Here is a 20,570-nt window from a genome sequence, read left to right as displayed (position 1 = left end):
TTCGGTTTAATTTTGCGTTGAGAATCGACTCTCAGCCTTTTCCGAGACGACCTCTTTGTCTGTTCCTGAATGGTTTCTGCAGGAGCGATACACTGTTCATTGTTTTGTGCAATATGATCTGATTCGCTATTAACCTGTATAATAACAAAAACTGCTATTACCGTTACCATTATTATTATTACATGTAACAATATAAATGAGAAATGCGCATTCACGCACCACTTATCCAAAAAAAATGTAGCCATTTTAAAATAACCTCAAAATTAACGTACTTCAGGAACATAATGGTATGTACATGCACTTACCATGATGTTCGTGAAACGTACTAAAGACAGTATATTTACAAAATAACATACCTCTGAGTCATCTGAATCGTTAGGAATGTATTCTGGATCCCTCTCGAAGATATTAGTATCATTGGAAGTATATTCCTCGTCTTCTGCCATGTTCACTGTTGCCATAACTTCGGAGATCTTTTTACTTGCCGCCATTCTCTCTGTCACTTACCATTATGTTTCCGCAACAGACGGACAGTGGCGCTTACCATTAAGCTCCGCCCTGACATTTGTTGAGTGAATTTGGAACTACTAAGAAGTTTACTGCATTGTGCATCCCACAGGTGGTGTCATTAGCCATCTACCGCAAAATACACGGCGATGGCGCTTACCATTGTGTTCCCCCGAGCAGTTCAATTCCATTAATAGAAGGGCAATGTCATCATTTTCAAATCCCTCTTCAGTCTCTTATGTATATAACCATCCTAAAGATTGAATGAGACCATTGTTTTTTGTAATTGACTCTGTACACATTATGAAGCGCATTTGGCATAATTGGTTAAAGCAAAAAAATAATTCCTGTATGACTTACCCCACATTTCAAAAAAATGATTCTTGCATACATTATGCCTGTTTTGATACCTTATTGAGGCTATATGACCTTGAACATGAAAACCTGGCAAAATATTGTTATGGTCTGACTTTGAAAGCTATGATACCAAATAACTTTGAAAAACAAAATGCTAAACTAGCTCTGCAAATTTTCTGTGATATCACAGCTAATGCCCTTCAAACACTGGGTCCAAAACACTCCTTAGTTCACTGTATGGAAACAGCAAATTACATTAGTTTGTTTACCAAATGGTGGAAAATAGCGAATGTGAAAACACCATTTAAGGGTAATAGGTTAAACAATGAATTCATGAGCCCTTTAAAACAATGTATAATAGATGACCCCAAGTGTGCATATCTTACAGGAATGTTAGAATGGATAAGCAGTTGGGAAAAAATAAACATCCGATATCCTGAGGGCTCACTAATAAAAGAAACATGTTCAGCATTAATTCAAACAATACAGGCCTTTATAAAATTGTCTGAATATCGTATTAACGAGTTGCAGTTTTCCTACTTTTTACCTGGAAAATTTCAAACTGATTTGCTCGAAGAGAGATTTGGAAAGTATAGGCATTGTGGAGGCCAGTACAATGTCAGTATCAGGCAGGTGTATGAGGTAGAAAAGAAGCTTCTCTTGCAGTCTGTAATTAGGCTAAATTTAAAATAAACTGCTTTTGGCGAAATAAGTATACAGTCCATACAGGATGTTTTCTCAGATGACCCAAATACTGACATTGAGATTCCTTCCATATATGATGAAATAGTAGTCAATCCATCAGAACTTACTGAAAATTCCAGTGAAGATTTGCCTGTTCTTACATATATAGCAGGGTATTGTTGCTACTCTGTTTTGAAAAATACTAAATGTGAGTTTTGTAAAGATATCCTGGTGTTAGATAACATTTTAGATGATCAAGAAATGTATTCCCTAATACAGAATGTAAGTAGAGGAAAACTACTCATTCCTTGCTCTCAGATTATCAGTGTGGTTGTCACTACTTACCTGACTGTTATGAAATTGTGTCATAAGTTTGAAGCTGAGTTCCTTAAAGTACCAAACCAAAGAGAACTGGTTTTTCACCTGGCTTGGAATTCAGTTTTAATGAATCAACTGCTCTGGGAAAGAGAATGTGGTAGTCACGGTGCTCAAGATACTTGCAAAAAAGTAATATGGATATCAACCAATGGATTTCTTAATAATTTTACCAAAAAGAAAAATCAAAGCATTGTGAAGGATGCTGTCCCTAGAATGAAAAACATATTCAACAGAAGTAAGTGAAGCCTGAATTGAACATTAAATGTAAACAGCAATCTGAATTTATACAGTTTGAATACATACTGTACACACACATTGTAAGAAGATTTTTATTCATTACTATCCTGTACTTCTCTGAAATATTGTGATTATTAAACCGATTACTTAAAAAAGAATACTGATTAATTGGTCAGTAAATGTGAAATCAACCATTGGTCTGGTTCTTGAAACCTCAGATTTTCATAAATTTTTTGTGAATTTTGTTCAAATTTGCTCCAGCTATCATTAATTTCCATTTTGATGATTTGAAACAAATGCAAACAGTAAGTATCCCACTAGCTCCAGCTATAATACAATTTTTTGGCCTTAATACAGCATTTTTTGAGAATGCAATTTTATCTTAAAAGTTTGTACACTTCTCTTACATGTCTTAAAATTAATTTGTTTTCAACATACATTGGCTTGCTATCACCATCTTTTCCCACAGAAATGTAACCATGTTAGTCAGGTGTTCACCCGCTAGTATTATCATTACAGTGAAAATTTTCACTAACAGAACAGTTTTAGCAGACAAAAACTGTCAAGGTCTAGGGTCAGAAGTAAAGAGCCGGCCCTGTTCTTCCACTATTTTTGTTTCACACCCTGCAGTTTCCAGACTCTTTTTCTATATGAGTTGGGTAGGAAAGTCAACACTGAAAATTTTTCATTTTTACTAATTGTGTTTAAACTTGGCAATCATTTCTGTTTGTGTATCATCACAGCCAAGTATTTCCTGATTTTCACCAGTTTCTTCCTGAAAGAAGGTTTCACTTAATTTCAATGTTATTTTGTCAGCTTTATCTATACAATATTTTTTGAGACGAAACATTTATTTATTACTGAGGATTTCTGTAATGAAGGCAGATGCTTTCAACAAATACAAGCCTTTTTCAGCATCCACAAACTCAGGGCCATTAGACATACTTCAACTCAGTTGTACCTATCCATAAGATTTTTTGCTTTTAATTATCAGTAGTTCAGGTTTTCTTTCATTAGATGATTTCACTCTACATGAAATCTTTCTTAAATATGCAAGCTCAGATTAATCGTCCATGCGTTACATTTCCTCAGCATTTACTCATGCAGTGTAAGTTTCTTTTGAAGGGATTACAACAAAATTTTGACCACTTTTTATCCACAGTTTGTCCTCTTAAGAAATCATAGAAGGATAAATCACAATTATCAAAAAGATGAAACAGACAAAAGATATAAAAATTTAAAATTCATTAGTTTAAAGCAACACTTTTTTGAGATACCATTATTCAAACACAGTAATGCCTGACAGTGAAGTTTAGTGCTGGAGTTTTCAGAATGTACTGAATCTTATTGCATTCTGTGTAAAATGCCACTACTACTATTTTAAAAGGCTGCTATATGTATGCTTGACTCGTGCATTATAAGTGTTGCATTGCTGCAACCTGCTCCCCTTTCTCCCTCTAGTGCTTTGCTAATTTTCTTTCAACAATTGATATCTCTTGAAGCTCATTAGTGTGTCAATAAAACTGAATGGTTTTGTTTTATTATTATTTATTCCATAGTATTTATTATCTGTTGTGTTAGTTACAATTCTTAAGCCAAACAACTTTAGACGCTGATCTGACATCCACTGAAGACACCTTGTAAATAAGGCAAAATGGGTCTGTGTGCACAAGTTAAATAAAAAACACTTAATGTGCAGCTTGCAAAAGGCATTTTTCTTTTAAATTACTGCAATTTATATACATCATCTGCAAAAACTGCTACCACAAGTAACTTGTTTATTTCATTTTAACGTAACTGTCATGAACCAGTCTGCAAAAGTTGTGATACAGTTGGCAAAGCAAATTGCAGTTAAATAAAATTTATTTCAAGAAACTCTAATTTTGAAATTTTAAGGATTAAAAAATTGGGTTTGGAAGAATTCAGCGTTTTTGTGAATCTAGTAAAGTAGCACACATCTTTAAACCGTAGAAGAAACTGAATAATGTGGTACAAATTTCAGGTCTGTAAGTCAAATGGTTTTGGGGTTGTGACCTATTTAAGGTTACAAAGCAAGACAAAAGTGGCAGAATTTTGGTCATTTTAAAAATTAAGAACTCTAAAATAAAAAGCACAAAAAATATTCAATTTTGGATTTTTCATCATTTTGATAGAATAAAATCATCAATGTTAAATTAAATTTTGTATTGATGGATTTCACATGGAGAGATCTTGATGTTTTCATTATTAAAAATGCTAATTTGTGTGTAGTTAAGAACATGTGTATAGGCCTAATGAAGCCATCAATCCCGTTACAAGTTTTGGATTTGCAGTGTAAAAACAGGTAAGTTTTAATGTATTAGTGTGTGAAATAATTGATATAAGACAAATTTTGTTGAAATAGCGATGTACGACACTAGAAATAAAACATGTAGCCAGAGAAAAGCGTTTCTAGAAGCTCCTGCCAGTAGAAGCCGCTCTTGGACGGACGGAACTTGTAGTACTACTCTTGGCAGGCGAGCTGCTCAGCGCACAGGCCTTCGCCTTCTCTCTAGGTGGCGTTGCTATTAGACGGAGGGTGTCCGACAGCCGATCAGTTCCAGTCATTCCGTAAAGGAAGGATGAACACGGCTCGTGTTGTCTGTAGTTCAACCATGCCTAGGCGGTCAATATCGCGGTTCGATCGCTCCCGCATTGTTACTTTGTGCCAGGAATGGCTCTCAACAAGGGAAGTATCCAGGCGTCTCGCAGCGAACATGTCCCAAGTACAGACACCCTATCCATATAAGTATATAGGGTGGTCCATTGACCGTGACCGGGCCAAATATCTCACAAAATAAGCGTCAAACGAAAAAACTACCAAGAACGAAACTTGTCTAGCTTGAAGGGGGAAACCAGATGGCGCTATGGTTGGCCCGCTAGATGGCGCTGCCATAGGTCAAACGGATATCAACTGCGTTTTTTAAAATAGAAACCCACATTTTTATTACATATTCGTGTAGTACGTAAAGAAATATGAATGTTTTAGTTGGACCACTTTTTTCGCTTTGTGATAGATGGCGCTGTAATAGTCACAAACATATGGCTCACAATTTTAGACGAACAGTTGGTAACAGGTAGGTTTTTTAAATTAAAATACAGAATGTAGGTACGTTTGAACATTTTATTTCGGTTGTTCCAATGTGATACATGTATCTTTGTGAACTTATCATTTCTGAGAACGCATGCTGTTACTGTGTGATTACCTGTAAATACCACATTAAGGCAATAAATGCTCAAAATGATGTCCGTCAACCCCAACGCATTTGGCAATATGTGTAACGACAGCAAGTAGTTCGCCTTCCGTAATGTTCGCACATGCATTGACAATGCGCTGACGTATGTTGTCAGGCGTTGTCGGTGGATCACGATAGCAAATATCCTTCAACTTTCCCCACAGAAAGAAATCCGGGGACGTCAGATCCGGAGAACGTGCGGGCCATGGTATGGTGCTTCGACGACCAATCCACCTGTCATGAAATATGCTATTCAATACCGTTTCAACCGCACGCGAGCCATGTGCCGGACATGCATCATGTTGGAAGTACATCGCCATTCTGTCATGCAGTGAAACATCTTGTAGTAACATCGGTAGAACATTGCGTAGGAAATTAGCATACGGTGCACCATTTAGGTTGCCATCGATAAAATGGGGGCCAATTATCCTTCCACCCATAAAGCCGCACCATACATTAACCCGCCAAGGTCGCTGAGTTCCACTTGTCGCAGCCATCGTGGATTTTCCGTAGCCCAATATTGCATATTATGCCGGTTTACGTTACCGCTGTTGGTGAATGACGCTTCGTCGCTAAATAGAACGCGTGCAAAAAATCTGTCATCGTCCTGTAATTTCTCTTGTGCCCAGCGGCAGAACTGTACACGACATTCAAAGTCGTTGCCATAAAATTCCTGGTGCATAGGAATATGGTACGGGTGCAATCGATGTTGATGCAGTGTTCTCAACACCGACGTTTTTTAGATTCCCGGTTCTCGCGCAATTTGTGTGCTACTGATGTGCGGATTAGCAGCGACAGCAGTTAAAACACCTACTTGGGCATCATCATTTGCTGCAGGTCGTGGTTGGCGTTTCTCATGTGGGTGAACACTTCCTGTTTCCTTAAATAACGTAACTATCCGGCGAACGGTCCGGACACTTGGATGATGTTGTCCAGGATACCGAGCAGCATACATAGCACACGCCCGTTGGGCATTTTGATCACAATAGCCATACATCGATTTCAACCTTTTCCGCAATTCGTAAACGGTCCATTTTAACACGGGTAATGTATCACGAAGCAAATACCGTCCGCACTGGCGGAATGTTACGTGATACCACGTACTTACACGTTTGTGACTATTACAGCGCCATCTATCACAAAGCGAAAAAAGTGGTCCAACTTAAACATTCATATTTCTTTTATCATTTAAAAAAAACGCAGTTGATATCCGTTTGACATATGACAGCGCCGTGTAGCGGGTAGAGAGCCTGTATAGGGACTCTACTAGCGGGCCAACCATAGCGCCATCTGGTTACCTCCTTCAAGCTAGACGAGTTTCGTTCTTTGTAGTTTTTTCCGTTTGATGCTTATTTCGTGAAATATTTGGCCCGGTCACTATCAATGAACCACCCTGTATAGTTCTGGCAATACCGGCCATGACCTTCCTCTTCTGTGCGGATGCACACATATTACCCGGACTCTTACGGGACTTGGTAAGAATGTCTTCCACGAGTAATGAGTGTGTTGGGCTGGAACACTACGAATGTAGTGTGTGGACATATAAGGTGAGAATGTGGGTCTCGCGGGAGGCATGCGCGAGATGATCCCTGCAGTCGCACTATCCTCTGTGCCCTCGGTGGCTCAGCTGCATAGAGTGTCTGCCGTGTAAGCAGGAGGTCCCGGGTTCGAGTCCTGGTCGAAGAACACATTTTCACCTGTCCGCGTTGATGCATCTCAACTCCCGTCAGCAGCTGAAGGTATTAATATATAATTCTAATTTCATAGTAGATATCATTGCATAGTGTCTCCACAACAGGGTTGCCACTATTTAAGTTCCAACCTACGTATGTTTATGAAGAAACTACGTTTCTGTAGAAGACGCTAATTGAATGGAGTATGTTATCAGAGTTTGTAATGTTGATAATTATACATGATTTGTGTGAAAGCTGGAATCGATATGCCTACAAATTTTGGGGACTCTGCCGCGTCAGGTAAACGACTGGCGACACAGTTTGGCCCTCTAACTCTTATGGCGAATTTTACTGAGTACCGTTTTTACCTACGACGAGGATTCGCATTTTAATGGAGATGAAGTAGCAGCAGATCGATGCGGCGCATAGAGGAATTTTGTACGTTGATACAAACAGGAGGAATAAACAACAACAACAAAAAACCGACAGACGAAACAAACGTCAGAATGGAACGCCGATTTGGAACTCGTAACGGCTGGTTTACCTATCCATTAATTTTTGAACAGTTCGTTTGTGCTATTATGAAACGTTGTCAAGAGTTAAGCAAGTTGATAAAATATACAGAAACTGAAGCAGGCGAGATCGAAAATGTAAAGGAAAATGTGTACTCTGCACTGATTAAAGCCATTGAATTTTTACAAAAGTTAAGTATTGCAACACTTCCAGATGTCAGAAAAATCGGATATACACCTGAGAGAATTTTCTGGCAGTTTTTCAGTCAAAAGGTGGTGAACATGAAGCTGAAAAGTTATTATTCTAGGAGACATTTTCAGAAACTGAGTTGGGAGCAACCTGCAATATAGTGTGTATAGATAGTGGAACTGAAAATGAAATGATTACTTAAATTTGTAATATTTTTATGCAATATAGAAACACTTACTTTGAAAATTAGCGGTGACGTAAAATATGAAGAGGATGATCATGATATTGGTGATACAGAACAGAATGCAATCCAAAGGGGTAGCGATAATGGAATGAGTTTACTTGAAAAGAAAAATATTCCGATGTAGTAAAAACGCTAAAAGCGAAGGTCTGTTCTTACCACGTCCACATGACCAATGTAAATTATCTCTGTGGCTCTCTAACGTTAAGGCTGTTTTCAAGTTAACCATTGCACGAACGTCGAAAAGGTAGATACTGAGATAACCGATCGTGGAACAGAAATGCAACTACAATCGCTAGTAGTGGAAAGGCAAGAGGACCAGATGAGGTACCCATAAGATTCTACGAAGATTATGCGAAAGAACTTGCTTCCCTTCTAGCAACGTACGTCGCTGGAACAACGAAGGGTACCTAGTGACTGGAAAGAAACGCAGGTCATTCCCGTTTTCAACGTCGCAGGACAGAAGCACGTAATTATAAATCTATGTTGTTGATGTCGCTCTGTTATAGAATTATGGAACATGTTTTAACCTGAAGATTTATGACGTTTTGGAGAACGAAAAACTTCTCTATAAAAATCAACATGGATTCCCGAAATACACTACTGGCCATTAAAATTGCTAAAGTTTCCAACCGATTTCTCACACACAAACAGCAGTTCACCGGCGTTGCCTGGTGAAACGTTGTTGTGATGCCTCGTGTAACGAGGGAAAATGCGTACCATCACGTTTCCGACTTTGATAACGGTGGGATTGTAGCCTATCGCGATTGAGATTTATCGCATCGCGACATGCTGCTCGCGTTGGTCGAGATCCAATGACTGTTAGCAGAATATGGAATCGGTGGGTTCAGGAGGGTAATACGGAACGCCGTGCTAGCTACCAACGGCCTCGTATCAGTAGCAGTCGAGATGACAGGCATGGCTGTAACGGATCGTGCAGCCACGTCTCGATCCCTGAGTCAACAGATGGTGACGTTTGCAAGACAACAACCATCTGCACGAACAGTTCGACGACGTTTGCAGCTGCATGTACTATCAGGTCGGAGACCAAGGCTGCAGTTACCGTTGACGCTGCATCACAGACAGGAGCGCCTGCGATGGTGTACTCAACGACGAACCTGGGTGCACGAATGGCAAAACGTCATTTTTTCGGATGAATCCAGGTTCTGTTTACAGCATCATGATGGTCGCATCCGTGTTTGGCGACATCGCGGTGAACGCACATTGGAAGCCTGCATTCGTTATCGCCATACTGGCGTATCACCCGGCGTGATGGTATGGGGTGCCATTGGTTACACGTCTCCGTCACCTCTCGTTCGCACTGACGGCACTTTGAACAGTGGACGTTACATTTCAGATGTGTTACGACCCGTGGCTCTACCCTCCATTCGATCCCTGCGAAACCATACATTTCAGCAGGTTAATGCAAGACTGTATTTTGCAGGTCCTGTACGGGCCTTTCTGGATACAGAAACTGTTCGACTGCTGCCCTGGCCAGCACATTCTCGAGATCTCTCACCAATTGAAAACGTCTGGTCAATGGTGGCCGAGCAACTGGCTCGTCACAATACGCCAGTCACTATTCATGGTGAACTGTGGTATCGTGTTGAAGCTGCATGGGCAACTGTACCCGTACACGCCATCCATGCTCTGTTTGACTCAATGCCCAGGCGTATCAAGGCCGTTATTACGGCCAGAGGTGGTTGTTCTGGGTACTGATTTCTCAGGATCTACGCATCCAAATTGCGTGAAAATGTAATCACATGTCAGTTCTAGTATAATACACTCCTGGAAATTGAAATAAGAACACCGTGAATTCATTGTCCCAGGAAGGGGAAACTTTATTGACACATTCCTGGGGTCAGATACATCACATGATCACACTGACAGAACCACAGGCACATAGACACAGGCAACAGAGCATGCACAATGTCGGCACTAGTACAGTGTATATCCACCTTTCGCAGCAATGCAGGCTGCTATTCTCCCATGGAGACGATCGTAGAGATGCTGGATGTAGTCCTGTGGAACGGCTTGCCATGCCATTTCCACCTGGCGCCTCAGTTGAACCAGCGTTCGTGTTGGACGTGCAGACCGCGTGAGACGACGCTTCATCCAGTCCCAAACATGCTCAATGGGGGACAGATCCGGAGATCTTGCTGGCCAGGGTAGTTGACTTACACCTTCTAGAGCACGTTGGGTGGCACGGGATACATGCGGACGTGCATTGTCCTGTTGGAACAGCAAGTTCCCTTGCCGGTCTAGGAATGGTAGAACGATGGGTTCGATGACGGTTTGGATGTACCGTGCACTATTCAGTGTCCCCTCGACGATCACCAGTGGTGTACGGCCAGTGTAGGAGATCGCTCCCCACACCATGATGCCAGGTGTTGGCCCTGTGTGCCTCGGTCGTATGCAGTCCTGATTGTGGCGCTCACCTGTACGGCGCCAAACACGCATACGACCATCATTGGCACCAAGGCAGAAGCGACTCTCATCGCTGAAGACGACACGTCTCCATTCGTCCCTCTATTCACGCCTGTCGCGACACCACTGGAGGCGGGCTGCACGATGTTGGGGCGTGAGCGGAAGACGGCCTAACGGTGTGCGGGACCATAGCCCAGCTTCATGGAGACGGTTGCGAATGGTCCTCGCCGATACCCCAGGAGCAACAGTGTCCCTAATTTGCTGGGAAGTGGCGGTGCGGTCCCCTACGGCACTGCGTAGGATCCTACGGTCTTGGCGTGCATCCGTGCGTCGCTGCGGTCCGGTCCCAGGTCGACGGGCACGTGCACCTTCCGCCGTCCACTGGCGACAACATCGATGTACTGTGGAGACCTCACGCCCCACGTGTTGAGCAATTCGGCGGTACGTCCACCCGGCCTCCCGCATGCCCACTATACGCCCTCGCTCAAAGTCCGTCAACTGCACATACGGTTCACGTCCACGCTGTCGCGGCATGCTACCAGTGTTAAAGACTGCGATGGAGCTCCGTATGCCACGGCAAACTGGCTGACACTGACGGCGGCGGTGCACAAATGCTGCGCAGCTAGCGCCATTCGACGGCCAACACCGCGGTTCCTGGTGTGTCCGCTGTGCCGTGCGTGTGATCATTGCTTGTACAGCCCTCTCGCAGTGTCCGGAGCAAGTATGGTGGGTCTGACACACCGGTGTCAATGTGTTCTTTTTTCCATTTCCAGGAGTGTATATTTGTCCAATGAATACCCGTTTATCATCTGGATTTCATCTTGGTGTAGCAATTTTAATGGCCAGTAGTGTATCTTCCGCAACTCAGCTCGCCCTGTTCCTCCAAGAGATCCATAGCGCTGTAGAGAGCAGCGCTCAGGTTGATGCTGTGTTCCTCAGAGAGGCATTTGACACCGTCCTGCACTGCCGTTTATGCACAAAAAGAACCGAACTTACCTAATATCGGACCAAATCTGCTACTGGATTCGAGACATCCTTGCAGATAGAACTCAAAACGTCGCTCTTAACATAACTAAATCGACAGCTGAAAAGGTAATTTCCTGACTACTCCAAGTAAATGTGATAGGACCGTTATTGTTTACAAGTATACGAATGGTCAAACAGAAAGAGCCGGAGGCTCTTTATAATTGCTAGCAGATGATGCGGTTGTTTATAAGAAAGTAGCGGTGCCAAAAGACTGTACCTCTTGGCAGAATGACCTACAGACGACTGATGAATGGTGTAGGCCCTGGCAATTGACCCGAACGTAAATAAATGTAACATATGCGTACATAGAAATCCGTGACTGTACAACTACACTGCTGATGACAAATTGATGGAAACAGTATCTACCGTAAAATATCTGGGAGTATCTATCCAAATCGATCTTAGGTTGAATAACCACATAAAACAAATAGTAGGAAAAGCATGCCTGAGTGAGGTTCACAGAAAGAATCTTAAGAAAATGTCACTCATCCACGAAGGATGTAGCTTACTAAGTGCTCATTCGACCGATTCTTGAGTGTCAGTTGGGATCCTTACCAAGTAGGACTGATAGAGGAGGTAAAGAAGAGCTGCGTGTTTCGTCACGGGATCGTTTAATCGTCGCGGGAGCGTTACAGAGATGGTCAACAAACTGCAGTGGCAGGCGTTACAAGAGAGACGTTACCCATCACGGAAACGTTTAACTATTGCTGTGGTGTCACCGCCAGACACCACACTTGCTAGGTGGTAGCCTTTAAATCGGCCGCGGTCCGCTAGTATACGTCGGACCCGCGTGTCGCCACTATCAGTGATTGCAGACCGAGCGCCGCCACACGGCAGGTCTAGTTTAGAGAGACTCCACTAGCACTCGCCCCAGTTGTACAGCCAACTTTGCTAGCGATGGTTCACTGTCTACATACGCTCTCATTTGCCGAGACGACAGTTTAGCATAGCCTTCAGCTACGTCATTTGCTACGTCCTAGCAAGGCGCCATATTGTTCAAGAATGTATTCTGAACAGATAATATTGTGAATCATGTACCGTCAAGAGCGACGTTCATCATTAATGGATTAAAGTTAAGTATCAAACTAATTACGTCCGCTTTCTGAATTCTAATTCCTTGTCATGTTCCAGACCTCACGTCCAATGATTACCCTCCTTAAGCGAGGCGTCATTTGGCATTTATCGGCATGATAAGTGGCTTATGAGCAGCCGCTCGACCATGAAAACCAAGTTTTCTCATCTCCCGTCTAACTGTCATAGTATTTGCAGTAGACCCTGAGGCAGTTAGTAATTCCTATGTAATGGTCTGGACAGATGTCTGCCTATCACTCTTCAACTGTCGGCGGTCTCTGTCAGTCAACAGACGACGTCGGCCTGTACGCTTTTGTGCTGTACGTGTCCCTGACACGACTAACATTTCTAATGATACCGCCAAGACCCCAATAGCACTTATAGGAGGCAAAAAGATCAAATTATCGTGTGGCTGATAACGAAGCAAATTAAAACACTTTCTAAAGTCTACACAGCATTAGATTATTAGATTAGATTTACATTCATTCCAATTGATCCGTAGTGAGGAGGTCGTCCAGGATGTGGAACATGTCAGAAAAACAAGAATACATGACAAATATTTACAACTAAAACAAATAAGCTAATGTACCATTCCACAGGTCCCAAGTGGAATGATCGTCATTTTTTTAATGAACACTAAGAGTCATTTTACAAATACTAATGCACTGAATTTAAAATAAAAAAGTTTTTTATTTATTTATAAGGTAATAAACATGTAATACAACTACTGTAATACTTATTTACAATGAACACATTACCGCACTGAAATGGTGCAGAAGTTAGATTATACTTACACACACACACACACACACACACACACACACACACACACACACACAAATTTTCAGTGAACACATTACTGCACTGAAATTGTGCAGAAGTTATGTTGTACTTATATACAAATCAGTTGGTTTTACTAAGAAATTCATCAATGGAGTAGAAGGAGTTGGCCACCAATAAATCTTCTAGGCTTCTCTTAAATTGAATTTCATTGGTTGTTAAGCTTTTTATGGCTGCTGGCAAGTTATTGAAAATGTGTGTTCCTGAATAATGCACACCTTTTTGTACAAGACTAAGTGACTTTAAATCCTTGTGAAGATTATTCTTATTTCTAGTATTGATTCCATGAATTGAGCTGTTGGTTTGAAAAAGTGATATATTTTTAATGACAAATTTCATTAAGGAATAAATATATTGAGAAGCTGTAGTTAGTATCCCTAGTTCCCTAAACAGGCTTCTGCAGGATGTTCTTGAGTTCACACCACATATAATTCTTACTGCACGTTTTTGTGCCCGGAAAACTTTAGCTTGGCTTGATGAATTACCCCAAAAAATAATCCCATATGACATTATGGAATGAAAGTAGGCATAGTATGCCAGCTTTTTCATTTTTATATCCCCTGTGTCTGACAAAATTCGCATTGCAAACAGAGATTTGTTAAAACGCTTCAGCAGTTCTGTGGTGTGCTCCTCCCAGTTGAATTTATTATCAAGCTGTAATCCCAAGAATTTAACACTGTCCACTTCTTCTATCTTCTTGTCATCGTATGTTAGACATATACTCTTGGGACACTCCTTATAAGTTCTGAACTGCATGTAGTGTGTTTTTTCAAAGTTTAGTGACAAAGAATTGGCTAGGAACCAGTGATTAATGTCCACAAATATTTTATTGGCTGATCTTTCTAAGACTAAACTTGATTTGCTATTTATTGCAATGTTTGTATCATCGGCAAACAAAACAAACTTGGCATCTGGAAATGTATTTCAAGCGTCAACTTTTAACAATAAAATCATAATTACAGTTCACAGTTATATTATAATTATCCTCTAATAGTGAGAACAATGTAGCTGTTTATTTTTCACTATGAACTCCAAATACGGTTCAAAAGATGTTATTTTTATCCTTAGGACTGGTTCAACTTCCAGGCGGTTTATATAGGCCTATTTATTTCTTCAGGAACACCAATGTTGAAAACTCTGATTCACACTGCGAAGTCAGACATCAGTAATGAGGGGTGGCCATGCAACCCCATGACGTCTGGACGTCTTGTCACCTTGGTTTCGCCACTTGTTGAAGACACTCACCACAACACTCCTCGAACACTCGACAAGTTGTGCGGTTTTCGAAATGCTCGTGCCGAGCCTTCCAGGTCATCACAATCTACGCTTGATCAGACTCAAATATGTCGTGCGCCTTCCCCTTTCTACACGCAGACAGCGCGCTCACTGGTAGTACACACACCGTGCGTGTGTCTGACCCATTCCTCACCAGGTAACGCTGCTATCGTCTAGACAGGGTTATATGAATAATAAGATCGGTGGTCACAATATTCCGGCTGATGAGTGCATACAGTACAGTACTGCACTGCACTGGACTAATTCACGGACTGACATCGAGTCAGTTGATGAGGGAGGGGAAGCAGCGTGGCTGCTGTTCCTCCGTTGACCTCTGGGGTGGTTTGATGGCCTCTCGTTGGAATTGGCATCACGCTACTTCCTGAGGTTTTCGAAGTAGTTTACTGCTGCTTGGTCCTCTGGGGCAGGCTTCCTCCTGCCGGAACGCCACTTTTTTTTTACCCATTTCTCCGCGACATGATAGACGTGCACCCAGTCGCGGGGGTGAAGATAGGGTGGGCGTTAAGAATAAGCAGCTCCTTAAGGGACACCCGCTCGTGCAACAGGCCGCGGTTGTGGCGAAGGTCGCACGGGTGGTGGGTAAGGGGAAGCTTGGGCATGTCCGGTGGCGTGAAGGGATATGGGAGTACAGTATCGTTTTACTGTGCGCTTTTAAGTGGCAGCCGCTTGGTGGAACAGCATTAGCGAAGTAGCAGAAAAACTGTGGGAGTTTAGTGACCCACTATCTAGGAATCTGATGAAGTTTGTTGATGTTCACCGAGAAGACACGAGTTGCGCTGCACTGTTATTTTGTTTCGTTTATCTTTAGAATTTGTATCCGCGGTAATAGTGTATTACGGTGACGGAAAAAAATCGCAACACCGAAGAGTTGTGCGATGTAAATTAAAGGTGGTAGGCGTGTTTTACATCTGAAAGATGATGTCTATTCACATTTCGAGTGAGTCGCATAAGAGTGGTGCTAGCACCACCGCTGTGACGATCCAAATCAGGTTTGCTTTAAACACGCGATGTAACGGGCGTGAGCGTTGGTTACAATTGTGATTGGATGTCGTGAATTGTTGTTAATCAACAATGCCGTTAAGGCGGCGAAGACGCCGTTATCAACTCCTCGCTGAGTTTTAACGAGTGCATGTAAAGGCCCCCACACACGCTACTGCGTGCTTGACAATCACGCTTGCGCAAGCGTGCTTGCTCAAGTGTGCACAAATTCCTCGCGCATCCACACGACTGAAGCACGCATGTACAAGCATCAGTTTGTTTACATTGGAAAAGTCGAACACAGACGACGATGCGCTTGCTGTTGCAGCCTTTTCGCCTGTTTTCGCGAAAAAACAAAAGAGGAAACGCGATATGTGGAGTAAAGAGTGGCTTAAAAAACGAAAATCGTATTCTCATGCAAATTTACTGAGTGAATTGAAGATATATCCTCGTGACTGGCATAATTACCTCAGGATGAATGAGGAAACGTATCTGAATCGTTTGTACCTCGTTACGCCTTATGCCTTAACAAGAGAGGATTCTAATATGCTACCATTGCAAAGGTCTACTGCAGGAAACATTCCACTTGATGCTAAACATGTGAGGGAGGAATTTATGAACTACTCTGTGAATAAAGGACAAGTTCCTTGGCAACATAATTTTGTGCATTAGCAGTAAACAAAAATGTAAAAGATAACAATGTGTATTGCAGTATAGTATAAAAAAATAAAAGCATAGGCATATATCTTAATTGTAACAGTGCTACTGTAACTAAATACCACTACCTCTATTCCTTGTAAATCACTCGAAGAGCATCTTCGTGTCTCTTGTTCACTTAAAAAGCTGAAAAGATCGAAGTACCACAGAACAGTCTGTAAACTTCGTCTGCTGCAGCCCCTGACTTGTAAGTGATGATGATGATGTTTGGTTTGTGGGGCGCTCAACTGCGTGGTTATCAGCGCCCGTACAATTACCCAATCTTTGCTCAGTCCAATTTCGCCACTTTCCTGGATGATGATGAAATGATGAGGACAACACAAACACCCAGTCATCTCGAGGCAGGTGAAAATCCCTGACCCCGCCGGGAATCGAACCCGGGACCCCGTGCTCGGGAAGCGAGAACACTACCGCGAGACCACGAGCGGCGGACTGACTTGTAAGTGTTATCACTTTCCTTTCTTCTCGTCTGTAATTCGTTCGTAATGTATTAATTTTCCTAATAACAGTATCTTTAGTTGCTGATGGCTCTATTTCTTTGTACTTTGTGAGAAGCACCTCATATGTCGCGTTTCTTTTCATTTTATCATGATATTCTTTGCTTTTATTATTCCATAAACATGGATGTCTTTAGTAGCACGTAATAAATTCCTCCAACACTTCCCGGTCCGACATCAGAACGAAGAAGGAAACGACACAAACTCTAAATAAACGCGCGCTCTCCACAGTCTGTCTCCGAATGACAGATGTATGCTTGTTCAAGCCTCCCTTCTCTAGGCACACACGAGCAAACATCGACACGCTTGGAGGCTTACACAAGCATGCACAATCGAAATTCGGTCAAGCGTCAAGCTGCTTGTGCAATCCTGATGCTCGACCCTACACACGCCCAAGCAAGCTTGATCAAGCACACTTGCGCAAGCGTGATTGTCAAGTATGCAGTAGCGTGCGTGGGGGCCTTAAATGGGCTACGAGAAGCTGGATGCTTCTTCTGCGATAATGCAGAAAGGCTTGGCAGGAATGTAGCCACTGTACATGATTTCTGGCAGCGGTGGTCAGCAGAATGTATAGTCGCAAGAAGTCCGGACGGCCACGTTGGATTACCGAGAGGGAAATCCATCGCGTTCACCTTATGACTCTGGCGCTTTGTATGGGATCTCCAGCAGCAATTTGAGCAGCAGTTGACACCACAGTGAGACAACGAACTGTTACAAACCGGATACTTCAAGGACAGCTCCGAACCACATGTCCTGTTGTGTGAATTCCACTGACCCCAAACCACCGCCATTTGCAACCGGTGGTGTCAATCGGGAGCTCATAGGAGGGCAGGATGAAGGTCTGTTGTTTCTTCTTATGGAAGTTGGTTCTGCCTCGGTGCCAGAGATGGATGTGTGTTCGTTATAAGGAGTCCAGCTGAGGGCGTGCAACCAACCTGTGCACATGCTAGACACACTGAACCGACGCGTGGAGTTTACGGTCTGGCGTGTGATTTCACATAGAAGCAGGAGCACTCCCGTGGTTACCTCACGCACCCAGACTGCAAATCTATACATCAGTCTGGTGATTCGACATGTTGAGCAGTTATTCATGGAAAGCATTCCAGGGGGTTTCCCAACAGGATAACACTCGCCCACAGACAGCTGTTGTAATCCAGCATGATCTACAGAGAGTCAATATGTTGCCTTGGCTTGCTCAGTCAACAGATGTGTCTCCAGTCGAGCATGTATGGGGCATCATTGGACAACAGCTCCAGCGTCATCCACAAACAGCATTAAACGTCCCTGTATTGACCGACCAAGTGCAACAGGCATGTAATTCCATCCCACAAATGACACCTAGCACCTGTACAACATAATGCATACACATTAGCGTGCTTGCACTCAACATTCTAACGGTTACCCCTTTTACTAATGTACTAGCTTTTCACTTTCGCAATGGCTTATCTCGAGCTTACGTTAATATTCGATCTTGCAGTGTTAGTCACTTAAATATTAATCACTTAAATATGTTATCTAGATAAGTGTATTCCTGAAATTTCATTGCTGTATATTAATTATTTTTAGGTGTTGCGATTTTTTCCGTCATTGTATATACTCCGATAGGGATGGGGTAAGGAAGGAGATTGGACATGTCCTTTTCAAAGGAACCATCCAGACAGTTGCCTTAAGTGACTTTTTTTACGGAAATTACAAAAACCCGAGATTCGGATAGCCGGATGAACGAGGCGTGAGAGCGACGGGGGAGAGTTGGTCATGTGAAGCCTCCTAAAAAGTGTTTGTATTTTACATACCCTAGTTTCCTAAACTCTCTATTAACTGTCCGAGAAATAGCTACCATGAGAATGAAGAGTCTCGAAAATGGCAAGGACACTGAAAAATATTAGCCATTTTTAACACAGAATACGTCTCATGAATAAAACAGACTCGGTTTTCCAGCCGCGTCAATTCGAATAAAATCCTCGAGCTTTCGATGGCCATCTCCGCCATTGTTGTCAGTTCACTGACTGCCTGGGCTGCAACGGTTTCTCGCTAATATAGGCATGATGACATCATCAGCAGCCAATCAGATCGATCCAGTGTGGCGCGCGCGCGCGTAAGTCGACCTGGGCAGCTAGCGGAGCTATTGCCCGTGGCAGCACCGGTGACGTCGGGTGGCACCAGGGGCAGGCGCCACGTTTGAAACTGCCGCTCCCGCGTCGCGCTTCTGTCTCTGCTTTCTTTCGATGTCCAGCGCCCGTCCCCATGCCCTACTGAGTGTGTATTCCTGGCCTCTGATGAAATTGTTGTTGTTTAAGCGAATCTCGGCCGCTTCCTTTAAACGGAGTCCCAATATGTAGACGCATGAGCCAACACTTTTGTATTTTATGTCCGTTTTCTAGGCAATGCTCCGCTATGGCCGACTTGTCAAGCTCCCTTTGTTTTATATGACGGTTGTGCTCAGTACAACGCTCCGCAACCGTGCGAATTGTTTGCCCAACATATATGCTGCCACATTCACAGGGCACACCGGACACTCGTAGAGCTATGTCGGAGCATTATTTCAACATTGCAAAATTGTGGCGGTTTGTTTACAGTTTTTAACTAATTTCATAACATATGAGTTCGTCAAAGTTTTTAAAGAATCCTATTGAAACTATGTCTTTGAACTGTATTTTTTTGCAAGTTGTATTATCGTATTAAACAGTTATGCACTTTATTGTTATTATTATTAGAATCCTAGGCATGTTGAAAGTGAAGGTGTCGGCAAATCACATGACACACGTACACACACTCCCAAGATTCAACCCAGGGTCCCTACTGGGAAGAGTGTGGGTCTAGTGTCTTACAACTGTGCCACATCGTTCAGTGTTTGTCTAAAATACGTATTTCTGTAATTTGATGAAGGTTTCTAATGGCATAATTCATAATTCTGAAATGGTTCCATAATTCTGACAATGTAAATTGCTTTACAAATTTGATTAATGCTCGTCTTACTTACGCTATATCCGCAAGTAGAATCTTCTACGGTGCTTCGAACAGGAAGAGACACTGTAAAAGCAGGTAATGCCAAAATAAAAATCAAATACATGTTTTTATGACGTGAACATGCGTCTCAACAACTATTGTCACTCAAGTAACATAGTTACGAAAGAAACTACTGTACTTATATTGGCAGCTTATCTCCATGAATTGGAGGCCAAATGACAGTGTACATTTATCTTATCAGTGCCACTCTGAGGAACATTTTCATCATCCTGATTTGATACATTAATTAACATATTCGGTAAACCTAGTCACGTATGAAATTAACCTAGAAACGTCCGTCGCTTATCTCTCACTTCATCACCACACCCTTGTTTGGTACATTCATTGAAATGTCAGATAAATCTACTGATGTAAAAAACGTATCTAGCAATGTCCCTCACTTATCTCTCCACTTCATTCTCTCCACTTCATCGCAACATGACGCTTGATAGCACAAAACAGGAAGTGGCTGAAATTTTAATTTCCACCTTTATTACGAAGGAGCCACTCACATTACCGAGTGCACAATTGGGATCATAAAAGTGAAAGACATTTGTAACTGTGACTGTAATTGAGGGAGTTACTACGTAGTCCAAGTTTATATGCCAACACTTGGTTCAAGAATCATAAAAGAAGGTTGTATACATGAAAGAAGCTTGGAGATACTGACAGGTTTCAG

At 42.4% G+C, this 20,570-nt stretch overlaps 1 protein-coding gene across 1 annotated transcript in view; it reads right to left on the bottom strand.

The window, feature by feature from the left end:
* Positions 1-19,992, bottom strand: part of LOC126167300 (lysosomal alpha-mannosidase-like) — a 105,862-nt gene extending 85,870 nt beyond the window's left edge. Inside the window, exon 1 of the mRNA XM_049920466.1 lies at positions 19,866-19,992. Within this exon, the coding sequence (XP_049776423.1) occupies positions 19,866-19,955 (90 nt within the window). The 5' untranslated portion in view covers positions 19,956-19,992. The remainder of the gene's footprint in view (positions 1-19,865) is intronic.
* Between the last annotated feature and the right edge of the window lie 578 nt (positions 19,993-20,570).

This window comes from Schistocerca cancellata, chromosome 1 (assembly GCF_023864275.1).
Source record: "Schistocerca cancellata isolate TAMUIC-IGC-003103 chromosome 1, iqSchCanc2.1, whole genome shotgun sequence".
In the NCBI taxonomy this organism is placed as follows: Eukaryota; Metazoa; Arthropoda; class Insecta; order Orthoptera; family Acrididae; genus Schistocerca; species Schistocerca cancellata.
Note: the sequence above shows the minus strand (reverse complement) of the source record. Positions and strands in the feature narration are given on the sequence as shown.